Source organism: Mytilus trossulus, chromosome 7, assembly GCF_036588685.1.
Source record: "Mytilus trossulus isolate FHL-02 chromosome 7, PNRI_Mtr1.1.1.hap1, whole genome shotgun sequence".
In the NCBI taxonomy this organism is placed as follows: domain Eukaryota; kingdom Metazoa; phylum Mollusca; class Bivalvia; order Mytilida; family Mytilidae; genus Mytilus; species Mytilus trossulus.
The window spans coordinates 67,619,169-67,637,719 of NC_086379.1; the positions used below are offsets into that span (position 1 = coordinate 67,619,169).

Genomic DNA, 18,551 nt, shown 5'->3' on the forward strand with positions numbered 1-18,551 from the left:
ACAAGCGGCAAGGTCCGCATATTTAACGCATGTACACTGCACTATCTACAGTTACAACATAAAAAAAACTAAAAAGTATCAAGGTCCGCATAAAGAAATTTTTACTCAAAATTCATTCATTCATTTTAGCATCAAGTTTCAATACAAGACATGGAAAGATATGCAATATCCTATCCTTCAAGGACAGAAAATCACGGCCAGGTCCGTGATACAAGCGGCCAGGTCCGCATATTTAACACATGTACACTGTACAATCTATAGTTACAATATAAAAAAACAAAAAAGTATCAAGGTCCGCATAAAGAAATTTTTACTCAAAATTCATTCATTCATTTAAGCATCAAGTTCCAATACAAGACATGGAAAGATATGCAATATCCTATCATTCAAGGGCAGAAAATCACGGCCAGGTCCGTGATACAAGCGGCCAGGTCCGCATATAAAACACATGTACACTGTACAATCTACAGTTACAACATAAAAAAAAACAAAAAACGGCAAGGTCAGCACAAAGATATTTTTACTCAAAATTTATTCATTCATTGTAGTATCAAGTTTCAATACAAACATGAAAAGATATGCAAAATCCTATCATTCAAGGACAGAACATCACGGCCAGGTCCGCATATTACACACATGTACACTGTATAATCTACAGTTACAATATCAAAAATTAAAAAGCGGCAAGGTCCGCATAAAGAATTTTTTCTCAAAATTCATTCATTCACTTTAGCAACAAGTTTCAATACAAGCACATTTGAAATAAACCTATATTCGTTTAAAACCGAATTGCACATCCCCCGTTGAAAAAGTTAGAAGGGGTTTCATACTCAACCAAGTCTTGCACTAAACCAACATACTTGCCGGTGTCAACAGACTCCAGTATCGTCCAGAAAACTGTCGATTTTAAGTAAAGGATACCCAATGTACCGTTAGCTATACATATAATTGAATATGTTTTACAGTGTACGCTATAATAACGATACATGTGACAAGAGCAAATTATTATCGATTGACCAGTCAAACATGAATGCATCAATTATAATAATATACCTTTTGTTAAAGGATTAAAAAAAAAAAAAAAACCTTTGAATTATATCTTAGGAGTTAAGCATTGTCACTTTTACCAAACCGATCTAAGCTAACAGGTCCCAATATTTTATTAAAATAATGGAAAATTCTGTCGGACAACGACCAATCGTCAAAATCAAATATTGTCTTATACTGATCCGCGGTAGTATTCAAAGTTCTAAGTATCCACTCAATTTTTAAACACATCGAATTTTCTATACAAAAATAACAAATCTCAATAACTAGATTGGGCAAATCCAGTTTCATACTGCCAACTTCAGATATTTTATCTATGTTTTGTTAATAAGTGAGTAGTTTAAAATTTATTTTAAAATGATCCGAAAGCTTTCCAAGTCAAAATCACTGCCTTTAATTCTCGCAAAGTTGACCTTGAGATTTTAGTGAGACACGAGATCTAACTTAACTCCAGAGTCCTAAGAGGAGCGATCATTTACTAAATGATGAAAGTGTCTTGTCAACATTATACATAATTTACCTAATGCGGGTGATAATGCAAAGAGTTTACCAATATCCGCTGCAACTTTTCTTGCAGTCGTATTACAAAGATTTATAAGTGCATAAACAATACTATTCAAAGTATTCGTAAATTTTCTGTTCAGGTACACTTAAAGTACCCCTATGTAAATCCCACAAAAAAACAATCTAGTCTAAACTTTTGTATGGCTTCCACACACTTTTTCCATAATTTGGCAAAAAACAGCTGACAATATAAATCAGACAATACTTCTTTTGACACTTTTAACATAAATGTTTCTGTATTTTCAAATCCAAGTCCATAATCTAGATATACACTTATATTGAATCCTTTACTATGCCAATATTTTACAAGAGGGCGTATCATTTTAGCGAAAATGGAACAAGCTGAGCTCAGCACAAAAAACAAAGCTGAAGTGTTATATTTAATTTTAGTGTCACTTTTCCATGAAAACACAAGAAACTTTTGTGATTCAACATGCATATCTATATGAAGGTACCCCGATGATGTCTTGAATCAAACTTAAATGCAAAGTTTTTAATTTTCTGCATACGTTTTGGACTCTTTTACAACCTCGTATTTAATTTTAGATAACATTTCGTATTAAAGTACGTGTCTGATGTCAAGAATCAACACAGATAAAGGATTAACAACAAAAGGGGGAGTGCTAACTTCCTTAGCGACTCCCGTAATATACAAAAAATACAAATGTAGGTGCATCGGTAATTTTCAAAAAATAGCCAGGTTCAAGTATATTAGGCAAAACTAATTTTTTTAAAATGAACTCGGCCAATAAAAGTTTTTCTTTCCAAAACAGTAGGCTATAATATAATTGACCTTTTACATTATAAACTTGTACTAACTCATTGTCATACTCATATGTGTCTAAACATAAACTAAAGTCAATCAAAGATAATACCTCATTTGCAACTGCTGGTGTTGTAAGACCGCTTATTTCGGGACAGTTAGACGACCAATGTCCAGTGGAAAACAACGAGAAAGCATCAGCTGTAATGTTGCTAGTAGGGTTGTCATCTTCACTCCTATGATGACTTCTTGCAGGTGCACGTTCATGAGTACTTTGGATTTCCTCGTCAGACATGAAGGAGAAAAAGTCAAACAGACCTTAACAGCAATTGAATTAAACGTGTAGACTGATTGAATGCAAACCGTCGAATGATTTAATTCCCGTTTAGGTATGCACGGGTGAATCCACCCGTGCAAATTACTACGCATAACGGTATTCGTTAAGCCTTATAACGAAAAGAAATTGATTTAATTTGATAAACAACTGGATATTTTAATATACAACAATTTTAGGATCAACGAGTACTACCCATTATTATGACTGTCCTGGTTCGGAAGAGGATCCAATCAAGATTAATTACATATGTTCAAGGAATCGTTTCAATAGCAGCTCTATATCAATTCCAATGTTTGGACATGGCGATAGGTAAGTAGCCCATGCTTTCATAGTTATGGTAGCTGTCAGTAGCTGCATGAACTTCACAGATCTGTTCTTAGTGTCTTTTTTTTTTATAGGTTAAACATGTACCGTGCCACTCTGTGCTTTTGTAAGACACCTTTCTTTTTGTTTCCATCTGATGAGTGAACCTTTTTTTTAACTGATTTATGTAGTATGTTCTCATGTTGTACTCTAACACCACTGTCCCGTGTAAGACAAGGGGTTGAAACACATATTTAACCCCACTGCATTATGTATGGGGTCGTCCCAGGTAAGGAGCCTGTTGTTGATAATTACATTCATTAAGTTTAAGTGCAAAAGAGAAAACAATAACAAAATCAAAGAGAAATTAACACAAGCTTACAAATATAGAAAAAGTCTTGAGTATAACAACCACGCTCCCTTCTATTAAATATTTTACAATGGATTTTGGCAGGTTAATATTTTCAATTGAAATAAGAAATGGTGGTTACCTTACCTATATCAATCGAGAAACAAATACCACAAATAATGTGTCACTGATGGGTATCACGACAACTAGAAATTACACAGTACAATGGGATCTAAATCCTCCAAACTATCCATGTTTCCAATTACTTGGCACAAACTGTACAACAACACCAATAGATATACTAGACGTTACTCATGAGGTAAGAAACTTATATAAAATGTTATTTTTCTATCGTCTAAGATATCGACTAGACAAGTGGTTCATATACTGTAGACATAGAAAATATTTTAACAATATGTATTTAACTAGACAGATTTACAAATCAAGACTAATAAGTGCCAAACCAGAGAAAATATTTAGCTGCTTTAAGCAGTATCTCATTGAAATTAATCGAAAAAGCGCACATATCAATTAGTACCCTCTTTTTAAAATTTGGTGTAGTTTTTTTAATATTTAAAATTTAAAGTCCAAAAGTATTCTACAATGATCACCAGTCCTTCAGCTTTCATTTGATGCCAAAAATACCTAAATATCCTACATATTTTGAAAGTTACGCTCATGCGTAGGAACTATTTTGGGTTAAATATGTAATACTTTCTGGTATGTGCTTTCTGGCCGGGCCTGAATTAGTGGTGTTACACCATAAGCAGCTTATATTTTTAAATAAATAAACAAATAAGGACCATGTCCAATTGATGTAAGAGGTGTGACTGGATTGCTTCCATTAGAACATGTGGTATATACTTAGTCAGCAATAAGCCGTTGAGCTAAGGAAGTACTTAGTTCATTCGGTGAACCTGCTGTCTTGTAACACAAAGGTCCCGTGTTCGATTACCGGTGGAGACAAATATGATTTTGTATGTATAATCATGCTCTCTGGTTATACATGCACTAAATAGCAAAGAAGGAAAAACCCCAAAATACTGAACTCCGTAGAAAATTCAATACAGAATGTCCCTTATCAAATTGCAAAATTCAAAAGCTCAAACACATAAAATGAATGGACACCAACTGTTCGATTCATTTAGTTTAAGACTATTTATGGAAGTCATAGTTTTCGCTTGTTTGTTTTTTTAGAATTCGATACCGTTTACTTGGAAACAATGGAGTGATAATCCGGCAGGTATCGAAAGATATAAATATGAAGTTTTTCATCTACAACCTTATGGGAATGTTCTACGGGAATCAGATTTATTATTTTCATCTTACCGAACACCGGACTCTGAATTAGAGGTAATTTTGTTCACAAAGTATATGCATTGAAATAATTAAGTCACATGTGGTTCATTTAATTGAGAGAAAATACTGTGAACGTTGAAAGTTGAACAAATGAGACAGCAGGAATAACCATTTTTTTATAAGGCAAATAAAATGAGGGTAAGCATATTTTTTTTTCTGTAACATAAGATCAAACAGGCCTAGAAAAAATATACTGTATATGATTGCACGTACTTGACTCTGGTATCTATGATGAGTTTACTGAATCATAATAGTATATCCCCAAAATAATTAAGACAATGAAAAAATTAGCATCATAATGATTTTAAGCTTTTCCTTTTCATGCAAAAAATTAAATCATACAAAAAAGATTAAAATAAAAACATTTCTATAGTAAGAGAACCGACTTTTGTGACGTAATTAAACACTTCCCGTAATGTAGATTTATAAGTAACAGAACTTATCACTTACAACTGTTGCAGTGTTACTGAGTATAGAAAATAAGTTTATCTCATAAACATATTGGTATATATGTTAAATATCAACAAATTGGTTCAATATTTAGCAGGATTTTTAGAAAGAAAAAATTAAAATATCTATCAAAGAAGAAATAGAAAATGTTCTGAATTTTAACTTCCGTATACCTTTAATTTCAGAGTTGTTTTAATGTTACCACACCAGGAATGTATTCCATCTTATTGACCGCTTTTGATAAAGCCGGAAACTATAAATCTACCAGATCTGTATTCTTTTTCGATAACCAGTCATTTGTTGAAACAACACCTGGTACCAGAACGACTGTCCTTGAAAGCACATTAGATTCAAACTATACTTGGGTAGTATTTGATACTAGTCTTTTGAATGTAACATGGGCTGGGCGGTTTATGAATGAAAGACACGATGTTCACAAATGGCTGAATGAAATAGATACCAATAAACATATTGACCATGATCATGATGATAGGTTTGGACGTAGAACTGTACAATGGTGTCCCAATGTGAAAGGTACATTATTTTGTTATCAGTAATATTAAAAACCATTTACAAGGAAACACAGTAGCCAATATAAATCATCCGGTGCTGACATTGATACCGATATTATTTTTTTGTCTTTATCAGGCAGCTGATTTATATATATATATCAATTCATCGAAATATAATCTACTGATCAAAATGTCTCTCACATTTTTTTTTATCTTATAACTATAAGTCATAGCTTACACAATGAGTCAAAATGAAATGTCCTTTTTTCCTTGAAAATACACGTTTCTTTGAATAATCTTGTGTTCTTTGTTATTTTATTGACATCAAAATTATTTTTCTAGGAAAATCTAAATTATTGTATTGGTCCTTTTTCGGATAGTAAATTCTACGTTTGATAAAAAAAAAAGTAAGACAGTTAAATGTCTTTTCATCAAGTTGATACTTTTGATTACTCCTTATTGTTTTTTTAAAGAATGTTTGTACAAACGTAGTCCCAAGCCAGGAGCCTCTAGCCTGTTAGTCTTTTATTCTTTTTAATTTTATTTTTTTGGTGTACAACTTGGAGTTTAGTATGGCGTTTATTATATATTATAAAGTATATATATTTGTTAAGGAGCAAGCTGAAGGACGCCCCCAGGTGCGGGAATTTATCGCTGCATTGAAGACCTGTTGGTGAACTTCTGCTATTGTCTATTCTATGGTCGGATTGTTGTCGCTTTGACACATTCCCCATTTCCGTTCTCAATTTTATTTGACCGAATATATGTAATTAATGAGCATTTGTATCAATGTTTGAGAAAAAATCTTTTCAATAGACACTTTATTCTTTTCTAGGAATTGTAAGATTTGACATCAACTATACTGTTACTGGAGCAAATATTGAATCACCAATGGGTTACATAGAAGTTCAAGAAACATTAAGGGAAGCATCCTTACTCAATATATCCTGGGAAGATGGAGATAAACTTGATATCAGCGTAAAAGCTACTGACATTATTGGAAAATATACTGAGGATAAGATAACGATTTACAAAGATACTTCTTATCCAGCTATTGAAAATCTTTGGTTGTCGTACGGTAACAAATCAGAACTATTCGTGCATCGCCAACAAGATCTGACATCTATGACGTGAGTTTTACATTCCAATATGTTACCTAGAACCAAATAGCACGTTACTTATAACTTTTTATAAGAGACGACGTTAAAGAGAGCTATATCATTTTGTTACTCCGCGAAAAAAAAAAAGCACAAACTGCCATTTTTTTTGTGTATTCAAATGTAGTATCTGGTCTAAAACGCTCTCATTGGTATTTTATTGTTTTTATTGAATTTTTAATTGATTATGGTTTATAGGAGTAAATGTTGTTATCCGCTCGGCATTGTCTTAGAATAAAATTTTGATCACATTGTAATGAAAAATTACTTGAATTCCACAATGAGCCATTATAATTTTGATTCAGGTAACATTTGTTTGGTTCACTAGTTTGACAATGTATGAAGTTTTATGATCATATACGATTTTCATCCTTTTTGATTCAATTATACTGTTTTGGTTGGGTATTTTTGCACCAAAGAGATTTTTAGAACTACTATTTTTTTTTATAGAATTTTCTTCATTATACTGGTTTTTTTTTTCAGATTTGAATGGGACACGTTTGATTATCATAGTGGGATATATAGCGTCCATTGGAAATTGTTTGACAATTACACAGGGTCAGATATCATACAGGGCAGTTCACATTTACAGGCACAGGGAGATGCTTCTGTAATTATATGACATTGCAAATATCAATTTCATTTTTCGTCTTTAGGTTATCTTAGGAGTTTTCTGAAATCTAGAAATTGAATGTAGGTTGAGAAAACACTATGTCGAAAGGGAGGAGTCCATCTCCCAATCGTTAACTTTTTAAATCTATGTAGCATATTTCTAGAAGCCTATTTATGATGTATATATCCACCAGTTGATAAGATATATCAGTTCTCTTGTTTCCTATTACGTTATCCTTGATAATTGGTGACTGCTCTCTCTATATATATAGATTTGAAGATTTTTATGCAACGGTTTCAAGTTGTAGAGTTGAAATCATGCATTCAAACAATTAAAGTAAGCAATCACGAGTTGGATGACTGTTATGATATTTGTGTCTCTGATGACCACCAATATGTGGCAATCGTCGTAACCACAATTTCGACCTCTTACGTCAAAAGTGACTTCACCGAATGAGGATTCTCATACAAAATGTACTTTCATGATAGATGTCCGATGTGAAACATGAACTGCATATCCTTAAAAGTACACGAATGCATTACCTTTTTTTGTTTGTCTGGGTATAATAAAAAAGAAGATGTGGTTTGATTGCCAATGAGACAACTATCTACAAACGACCAAAATGACACAGACATGAAAAACTATAGGTCACCATACGGCCTTTAACAATGAGCAAAGCCCGTACCGCATAGTCAGCTATAAAAGGCCCCGATAAGACAATGTAAAACAATTCAAAGGAGAAAAGAAACGGCCTTATCTATGTAAAAAAAAACCAAAAAATAAAAAATGAACGAAAAACAAATAAGTCTTCTTTGTACAGGCATTTTCAAATGTAGAAAATGGTGGATTGAACCTGTTTTTTTTAAGCGCTAAACCTTTGACTTGTATTACAGTCGCATCAAATTCCATTATATATATAACGATGCGTGAACAAAACACACACAATAAGTAAATAATCTAGTACAAGTATGGGTACAGCAGTCATCACTGTGTCATAATCTCAAAACAAACAAATATTAAACAAAAAAGCACAAAAAGCATAACTGAGGAAATTACTCTAATTCAATTTCATAATAGAATATGTATTAGATATGACTATTAATGGAAAGAAAACGAGTAACACGACCACATTTTGCTGAAAGCACAGTTTTTCAGAATTATCAAATGATGCATGTTTCACCCTTAAATTCTATTCTTTTTATGTCTTTTCTGATTTATTGCTTTTACGTGTATAATCTTTACAAACTTTGCAGACTGTACACGTACTTTTTATTGTTTTGTATTTTCGGAAATAGCATAATATAAATTAAATTTTTGTCATTTTTTTATTTAATGATAAGACAAATAATGATACATTTATTCATACCTTTTTAAAGCTGATATTCATCACTATCTATGTAAAAATGTATGCATAAATAAAACTCTTTTGTAGAACTTATCATATTGTGAAAATAAATATCAAAATTCTCCACGTGGGTCCGACTGTTACTGTACGTTACATCATGGATGTTTCCACCGACATTTTCATGTTCAACCAGAAATAATCAATGGATCTGGTCTAACACCCGGCAAGGACAAAGGCTTGCATGATTCTGACTACTTTATTAAAATAACAGTCGTTAACAAAGCAATGCTAAAGTCAATTCTAACAAAAAAGGTATGTAAAAATAGAATAAACTTGAAATGACATTGTGCGCACATTTACCAACCTGTTACCAAACATTATGCGACTAAATTAATTAAGATGAAGTATAAACATTATCGGGAATAAACAAATGGTTAAATAATTGCAATTCTATTATATTTCACGAATATCATATTTCAGCAGTAACCTGGTGTACTTTTTAAAATGTCGCCTTCTGTTTCGGAATTTGTCGAATTCTCTTCTTCTCAACTTACAGATTTGAAATAATTTCAATGCACATGCCTTAAAGAATAATGTATATGCATACTAAAACAGTAATCTCACGCTGATGAGTTTTGATCGTGCTTTTTTGACTTTCCATACTCCTACTTGATCTTTAATGTTCTTGAGACACACAGACATATTCAGCATAACAAATCATAAGCATTCTGTTTAGATTGGTATATGTCATTTTAGTAACTAGATATTATCCTATAATGGTTTACGTTTATAAATTGTGACTTAGATGGAGAGGTGTCCCATTGGCACTCATACCCCACCTACTTATATCTTTTATTATTTTTATATGTTTTGAAATTTTTGCAGATTACAATAGACACAAGCCCTCCACAATTGGGAAGTGTTCATGACGGTTTGCCTGGAACCCCAGAAGTAGATTATCAACAAGACCTTAACCTGAATTTCTATTGGTATGGGTTCTTTGACCCTGAAAGTGGAATAAAATATTACAAATACATTGTTGCAAATTATTGCTGGACAAAACAAAACTTAATTTCGAGCAATGAGGTAAATCTATGAATCTTTATATCAAAATAAAGTAATATAAAAATACTACGACTATCCATCAGTCCAAATGACAACATGGCAATTATCTATGAGATGTTTGTCTTACATTTTACATACTATGCTACATTATTTTTAATATAACTTGTAACACTAATATTTAAAACTTTAGTCAAAATGAAAATGAACATGCTTTCAAATTCTATCTCTAGTAACGGTGATGGCAAATGGTTTATAAATTCGTTCAGGCAAAACAAAGAGGAGTTATCATATGACGCATGATTGACTTCTAAGTCCGATTAAACATTGAACTTACTTGTGAAAAGTTAAGTCAGCACATATTAAATTTAATAATAATACGATTATGATTATAGAGCACACTTAAATATAATTAAAAAATGCATAAACAAACCGAATGTATCTAAACATCCTTCGATAATTACAAGCTTATTGTTAGTAAAATCATAAAGGATTTGAACTAGAATTTTTGTGAATCAATTTTACATAAATTTGGCTGTTAGTTTTCTCGTTTGAATTGTTTTACATTTGTAATTTTGGGTCATTTATAGCTGTATATGTACGCGGTATCAGCTTTGCTTTGTTCATTGTTGGAGGCCGTACGGTGACCTAAAGTTGAAAATATAGTTGTCACTTGGTCTTTTGTGCTTTAATTTAAATAACAGACAAAACAGGACCTTTAAAACTATAACAGGTTATATGGATCCATATAAAAAATAAAACATTTGCTTGATAGTTTATGTTTTATTTCTTAGGGAAGAGAAACATATGAAACAGCTACAAGTTATAATGCCACAAAGGAAGGGAAATATCACATTACTGTTATAGCTGTGAATAGTGCAAACGAACCCTCCCAAGCTGTTTGTACTGATGGTGTTACTATCATAACAGTGAAACCAAATGTAAAGAATGTTTTAATACACGGAGTTAAAACAGCGCCTAGGATTGTAACTGATTCCAACAATACCATGTGGATTATAAGACAAGATTTAACAAGAGGTTTTATAAATGACACTACGTGGATAAAGTAAGGAAACTTGAAGATTTTTTTAAAAATAATAAATTTCATTTCCACTCCTTTTCTAATTCCGACTTTTTTATACAATGTTAATTATTAACTACTTCTAGTTCATATGAATATGATTTTACATGCAGAAGTTGCTAATTCGGTAATAAAAATCGGCTGTTATTGAATGTGTTCTACATTCTAAGTAAAGATACATGACTTATAGAAAATGAAGAGATCAAAATAAATGTTATACTCGGTTCTTTGTGCTCTTTGATTTGAACGTGGATATCTGAATTTAATCTAAATGTGTATCTTGGAATCAATAGAGGAATATTGAAACGATGATGTTCATAAAATTACTATTTTATTCCGATTCCAACGTCTCTCGAATTGCTACTAAGTTTGTTACTTTTTATTTCAGTACTACTAATATCATATTCGTTGAAGACATTAAGCTGTTTCCGGAAGTCGACGGAACAGCATCAAATATAGATATTTCCCAAGCATCCGCTATTAATTCCTTGTTTGTTTTCGTTTTACCAAGAACAGAACAGGTACACGCGTTATGTAAATTGTAAATGAATATATCAATACACTGTTTTACACTTTATACAGTTTGAGTGTCTTATAACTTTTCTGGGTAAACATTCAACAGGTAGACTTAACTCTTTACCGTTCCTATGACCCGAATTCGGGTCATAAGCACTTTTTTGTGTAAAATTTGGATTCAAACCTTAAGTTCTCTGTCATTTGACTATCAACAGATTTCACCAAGGGCTTAAATGAAACTTGTGAGTTTCAGCTACACGTTAAAACGCCAGTTGTGTATTTTTGGGTTGATCTTTATGGTAAAATAAAGCAATTAAACTATCAACGTTTTTAAAAAAATCAGCTAAAATTTAACAGAAAAAACTGTAGAATTGTGTAAATCTTGAATTATCAAACCATAGTGTTTGGTTTCTATAAACCGCAACAATCGGTTCATTATGGATTTTTTTCTTTCAGTTATGTGTTGGGCTTTATAAAATGTAGGTTCAATAAGCTTTCCTATTATTAATTTCTACGAAAAACGAATACAAACAGTGAACATTGTCAACATGTCAGTAACTTTCAGCAACTATTTCTTAGAATTTCTGCCCATACCAGTAAAAACGTTCATATTGTGGTCCCAGAGGCCAAATAGTATAAATAAAATGCATTTCTTACTACTTGTGTTACTTGGTTTTGACATTAAATCATTAGTACCCCCCTCTTTCCACCCTCTCCCCTATTTTCCCCTGGTTTACACACCATTCCACATGGTGTGTTCTTTTAAAAATGTAAAAAATGCAGTTTTTACGTCTTTCTAAGTTCCTTATTATAATGTAATATTTGTATGTTAATGGTCAACTTAAAAATAAATATCATAAACAACATTGAAAATAAGTATGAATTTAATCCAATTTAACCGTCTGCTTCCGTAGCTGAGGGGATGCATCTAAGGCTAGTAATCAAGCGATCCGGGTTCGCATCCCGTAAGGGTGAATGTACGGTTGAAAAAAACCAATACCAACATTAAATGACTTGACTTTAATTTAATTCTAATTTCAAATTGAAAATGCTTTATTCCTTGTGACAAAGTTGATTGTCTGTCTTTTGGCTATAGTCGTTTATAGAATAATAGAGACATACATGTTCAGATAATCTTTTACAAATTGGTAACTAAGGGATGCTGAGGCTGCCAGACTTTTGTTTTTTGTCTTTTAAATGATTGTAGGGATAAACGTGTAGATGCACTTCAGTTGCACAGTTTAGCTACGTTTTTTACCCAGAAAGCTCAAAAATAGCAATTTTGACCCAAATCACCACATAGCATGTTTGGCTATAAAAATTGCTGTTTCTAACACAAATAGACCGTTGAGGGTTCTTTTTCGTGGAGATGTTATTCCTGACATTGTATTTGAATGCTCAGCTGATACTATTTCCATAAATAAACTTCAAAAAAGGCCATTTTGAATCGAAATTTGACAATTTTCCGATTTTTTTGTTGTTGTCACGTGACATTGGACTGATTATCACGTGATCAAACATGATAAAAAAAATATAAAAAACCTGTCATTAATATTACTGAAAAAACTATTTTCTATAAAAAGTCTTAGTTGATAAGTCTACTAATAGTAACAAGAAAGTTGTGAATGATTGAAATTTGATCGTTCCTCTGCGTCAAAAATAGTGCAATTTTTGCCGAATGGTAAAGAGTTAAACATTTAAAAGCCTGGGATGTTAAAAAAAAATAGACCATTAAGATCTTCATAACAAAAAAGACATAAAGAGGAGGTAGAGAAAATAATCTTGTGTGCTTAGATTAGGTATGTGAAATTAATTCCTGGTGTTAATAATATTAATGTAATGAATGAATCATCGCATTAATATTTAATGACTTCGGTTATTGTTGATAGTTTCACTATAGTATTATTTATGTATTTCTCTGTCCTGTGTGACCTGAGTTGCAATATAAGCGGGATGTTTGGCTAGCCATTAATTCAGGTTCAAGCCATCATTTTTTAAAAATCTATTGTACCAGATTTGGAAATATCGCAGTTCTTATCAAATAGTCCGTTTTAGTGTATGTTAGAGTTAAATTGATTTATGACAACGGTATACTACTATTGCATTTGTTAAGCCTATTATTACCTTTCGGGTACTCGCGACAACGTTTACCGATCTTGATCATAATAACACATAGTCATAGATCACGTCAAAATAAATGGGAAGATAGAGAAACCTAGGGGTATCTTGTTTTTTGGTCTGTGCGTCTGTTCGTCCGTCCGTTCTTTCGTCTTTTCTGCTTCATATAAATGCTTTTAGTCAAGGTACGTTATATGAAGTTTAAACTGAGTAAAAGAGGGACAAAAGTTACCAGAGGGACAGTGAAACTCATTGTAAGCATGTTTTCTCTGATATGATTTTTCAAATTTTAATGCCCACAATTTCACGATCCACTGAACATAGCAAATGATAGTGCGAGTGGAGCTTCCGTGTTCTATGGACACATTCTTTTTTTCTTTTACTTTACATTCGTTTAAAGCTTATTAATCTTTGTAATAATGATTGATTTTTAAATGATTTGGTACCAATTAACAATTCGAAGCTTCACGTTAAAGAAAAATTAAACAAACGTGGAGGTTTGAAAGTGTTAATTTGTGTCTTTGAAGACACAAATAGGATAATATTAAAGATTTGATTAGCGAGTAGAAATAAATATATTTTTAATCTGTTTGCAATATAAGTTCAACTCTTTATATTGTTCTAGCTGAGCATGACGTGGGATTCAAATATGGAAGAATATATTTACGACTATTACATTGGCCTATCGTCAACTAACGACAACCAAGGTCCGGATTTGTTACCGTTTCGTTCAACAAAGCACCATTCACACTTCAGACTTAGTCACCCTGATCTCACAGAAGGAACACTATTTTACGTCATTATAAAATCAGTTAGCAGAGCTAACGTCGAAGGAATTCAGGTAAATGCATCGAACAAAATTATAATGTTTTAATTGTTGTACTCATTTGTATCCAAATTCTGAAAATACCTGTATACTAAACTTCTTCTGTTTTGCAATGCTTTACTGTCCTATAATTGAATTCTATGTAACTGTCATACATGTGGATAGTTTAGCTGGCAACAAGGTTTTTCGTTATTTTATATCGAAACGTTTACACAAGTGAAATAAATTTATTGTGTCTAACACAAGGTGCCAACAATCCCTCGATCTTTATGCTTCAAATTTTAAAGCGTACATGTTGAAATGGTTGAATTCAACTATCATGCACAGAGAGTTGACTTTTCAATTTATACACACTAAAGAGGGGAGATAACAGCCTAATTTTTTCTAATATATGGATTGCGCTTGGATTTAAACCACGAGCAACAAAATGGTGTTCAATTTTACACATCTGTTATTTTGTAAACATTAGGGGTAGAAATATTGACAAGTATAATCGTTTTCCATGCTAAAATGGGAATAACACATAACAAGAAACAAATAATTTTGAAATGTTAATACAATTTTTTTTAAAATATATTTCAATCATAGCCTTTTTTTCTATCCATACAGAGTTATGGACCTATAATAATTGATGCAACACCCCCAACGTTCACTGGTTCTCGTATTGATTTGAAGTTTGAAGATAGTACACTAATAGCTAATTGGTCCAGAACAGCATTTACAGATTATGAAGATCCTTATCCGCTTCATTATCAGTTTGCATTAGGTAATATTTGAACATTTTAAAAGGTTCCATCACCAAAACGAAATTAGTCAACAGGAATCATAGTAAAGATTTAAACAATGCATATGAGTCCTGCCTAGACCAAGCAGAGTTGTGGTCAATGATAGTAATGGTCAGTCGATTGAGATCTGCCTTTATGTGGCCAGGGGATCTAAAATGTCGACTAAGAGGGAGGTCTGGCTTGCATTGGTAGTCGCTACGATGACCGATCATTCGTTTAAATTGACCACAACTCTGCTTGGTCTAGGGAGGATAGACTTACTCGGGAAAGATTCTGAATAAGAAAATATACAACTTTTCACCAAATGGGATAAATGAAAAGGTGTAGTTCGACACCATGCAATGCTTCACATCTGGGTTATATTACTTATTATTACAGTCTCTGTTTCTATTTCTTTACCTCACTCATCTCTAAAATAAATCTGTTGAACATAACAATTTAGATTGCTTAATTTTTTGAGGGAGGTATAAGTACCCAGCCACGTTCAACTAGTTTACTTTTGACAAAATTTATTATTATATTTTAACGGCTGTTGGTTTTAAACATAGCAAACTCTAATGTAACTATACTACCGTTGTCAAATCTGAAATATATACAAATTTAGACCGTTTAGTGCTGTTTATTTAGAATTCTTATTGACGCAATCTTTCTTGTAACATCATAATTATCGATACCGTTAAAGCTTTGGAGTTGTGCTAGTTCATATCGCACATTTTTTTTTTTTTATTTAAAGCATATATTTGAACTAGTCATATAACCTATGTCGTGTTTAACAAATTTTAAGAACTGTGCAAGCGTCTTACCTGATGTTCGGTTTGACCTTTGTTATTGTATAAACTTCAAGATTGTAACAGCTTAATCTAAGTAGACTGATAATTGATTCATTCAACATCACAATTATATTGATGATGAAGGATATCTGTTATCCGAAATATTTATAAATAATTACATTTATAGTTCCTTTTTATGTTATTGGTGTTGTTATGTACACTTTTTAGGCGTTTATATATTGATATATATATTATATAAAAAAAAATATTGCTTGATATCGTGCGGTCTTTTAATTTCTATATTGAAAAATTTGTCATATAGGGCATGCGGCTGGAAAAACAGATGTATTCCGTTACAAACCATTGCTCTACGGCAAAACATGTATTAAGACACAACCACCTGAATGTGCGGCAATTGACACATCAACTCTGGACTGGTCATTACACGGGCATCATGACTACTATGTTACCATTAAAGTAACTAATCTAGCTGGTTTATCATCAACTCAAACATCAGTATTGTATACACACGATACCCAACTTCCGTCGCCGGGTATAGTCTACGACATTGATCCAATAAGTGTGAAAAGTCGTGCATTGCAGGTATAGACCTTTTGTAGGTATAATACCACCACCATTGATTTCCCCTATAAGTCTTATCTAAATTTGCACTTTTTAAAAAAAAATGGGCAGAACATATATCTTTGTTTCGAATAAAGAAATACTTGGCATGAGTAAAGTTTAATCCTGTGCAGTATATAGAAAAAAATTCACATAACATTTCATTGCACATAAGAAAATAACCATCACTGGAAGTTAACCAATCAAATTTCTCCCCTTATTTAACCTGTGTACAATATTTAGTAATCATGTAACCTCAAGTTTACAAAATATTCTATAGAAACCACAAAATAAAAAAAAATGGTGCTTTGAAATTCCCAAGACATATGTTTATGAAACAAAAATGGTTAACTGGAATAAAATGTAGGATTAATAGCCTACAACTGTCAAATTCAAGGGAATATTATTTTCGACCTATTTTTCGTATACAACTGTACAATGATTTGGTGGTATAACACCTGGTAGGCTATCAGATACCAATAACAATTTCAAATATCATTTAATCAAACTATGAAATGGCACAACATTACAAATACAAAATAGATTTTGCCAAAGTATTAAAAATTGCACAAATAGTAACGGGAAAAAAGTCGAATTTCTTTTAATGCGATTATAAATAAACTCCTCAAATATACAAGGACTAAAATTTTACACTTACGCCAGACGCTAGTATCGTCTACAGAAGACTCATCAGTGACACTCGAATAAAAAAAATGTTTAAAAGGCCAAAATTGCCGCTGTCCTTGCAATAACTTACTTTTTATGTCTTCAATATTTTTATAATAGTGACATATTCAGTGAGTGTGTTTTTGCATGGCGGGTGATGCATAGCAGGAGCCTCTTACCGTATCGAATATCCTTTTGGAAATTTGAACATCGATTGACTATCATTGCCTCATTTCAAATTAATAGTTTATTTAGTTTAGTTTTCTTTATTCAATTTAGTAAACATTTTCTGCTCTTTTTCCGTATCCAGGACCTGATTGACATAGATTTTGCTGTTCAATCTAATACATTGGCAGTAGAATGGAAAGGATTTTACCATCCACATTTACATATTCACTATAAAGTATGTATCGGAATGGATAAAGGTGGTTGTGATATAGCCATGAAGGACAACCTTAACTGGACATCTAATCAATATACATTCACCAATTTGTTGCTTATAGATTTTAAGGTATGAATAACGACAGCAGTAGTATACCGCTTTTCGAAAGTCATAATTCGTCAATCGTTTGATGTGTTTAAGCTTTTGATATTAAAATTGAGAATGGAAATGGGGAATGTATCAAAGTTACAACAACACGACCATAGAAAAAACAACAGCAGAAGGTCACCAACAGGTCTTCCATGTAACGAGAAATTCCCGCACCCGGAGGCGTCCTTCAGCTAGCCCCTAAACAAATATATACTAGTTCAGTGACAATGAACGCCATACCAATTTCCAAATTTTACACAAGAAACCAAAATCAAAATACTACAAGACTAACAAAGACCAGAGGCTCCTGACTTGGGACAGGCGCAAAAATGCGGCGGGGTTAAACATGATTATGAGATCTCAACCCCCCCTATACCTCTAGCCAATGTAGAAAAGTAAATTGTTTTTCATTAAGGAATTTTCCATGATAAATTTTCCCTATTTTTTTTTGTGTGTGTGAATTGAAGCATTGATGCAATGCATGTACTTCCCATTACAGAGTGATGGATCATTTGTAGGTCTCTCAAGTCGATTTTCTATAAATCGATATTGATTTAAACTTAGATAGGTAAAACTGTATTGTAAATAAAAATACATAAAAAGAATAAACACATATTGGAAAAAAATTTCGGATCATCAACAAATGTATTTGAAAACATAATGGTAATTTCGGGACAAGCATGTTACATATAAACCTGCCGTATATATGGATCATTTTCATATCAATTACTCCTCATCTTTTTTGTTTAGCCAAGGTATCACCAGCTCTCATTAT

At 32.2% G+C, this 18,551-nt stretch overlaps 2 protein-coding genes across 2 annotated transcripts; both read left to right on the forward strand.

Annotated features, from left to right (window-relative positions):
* The first annotated feature begins 3,454 nt into the window (after nucleotides 1-3,454).
* Nucleotides 3,455-6,818, forward strand: LOC134726611 (uncharacterized). Its single transcript, XM_063591022.1, has 4 exons — nucleotides 3,455-3,682; nucleotides 4,561-4,716; nucleotides 5,358-5,706; nucleotides 6,520-6,818. Exons 1-4 carry the CDS (start codon nucleotides 3,455-3,457, stop codon nucleotides 6,816-6,818), a joined length of 1,032 nt encoding a protein of 343 aa, XP_063447092.1.
* A 2,574-nt stretch (nucleotides 6,819-9,392) lies between these two features.
* Nucleotides 9,393-18,329, forward strand: LOC134726613 (uncharacterized). The gene is made up of 9 exons (XM_063591023.1): nucleotides 9,393-9,413; nucleotides 9,685-9,885; nucleotides 10,656-10,927; nucleotides 11,331-11,463; nucleotides 14,202-14,417; nucleotides 15,012-15,168; nucleotides 16,280-16,560; nucleotides 17,555-17,755; nucleotides 18,276-18,329. Exons 1-9 carry the CDS (start codon nucleotides 9,393-9,395, stop codon nucleotides 18,327-18,329), a joined length of 1,536 nt encoding a protein of 511 aa, XP_063447093.1.
* Nucleotides 18,330-18,551: the final 222 nt, after the last annotated feature.

What these genes read in the sequence shown, in the direction of transcription:
- LOC134726613 (XM_063591023.1), top strand. Translation starts at nt 9,393, where the DNA reads ATGTATATGCATACTAAAACA. An exon ending in TGAAAAGTCGTGCATTGCAG is followed by an intron (nt 16,561 to 17,554) that starts GTATAGACCTTT and finishes TTCCGTATCCAG; the next exon opens with GACCTGATTGACATAGATTT. An exon ending in TGTTGCTTATAGATTTTAAG is followed by an intron (nt 17,756 to 18,275) that starts GTATGAATAACG and finishes TTCCCATTACAG; the next exon opens with AGTGATGGATCATTTGTAGG.
- LOC134726611 (XM_063591022.1), top strand. Translation starts at nt 3,455, where the DNA reads ATGGATTTTGGCAGGTTAATATTTTCAATTGAAATAAGAAATGGTGGT. An exon ending in TACTAGACGTTACTCATGAG is followed by an intron (nt 3,683 to 4,560) that starts GTAAGAAACTTA and finishes TTGTTTTTTTAG; the next exon opens with AATTCGATACCGTTTACTTG. An exon ending in ATGGTGTCCCAATGTGAAAG is followed by an intron (nt 5,707 to 6,519) that starts GTACATTATTTT and finishes ATTCTTTTCTAG; the next exon opens with GAATTGTAAGATTTGACATC.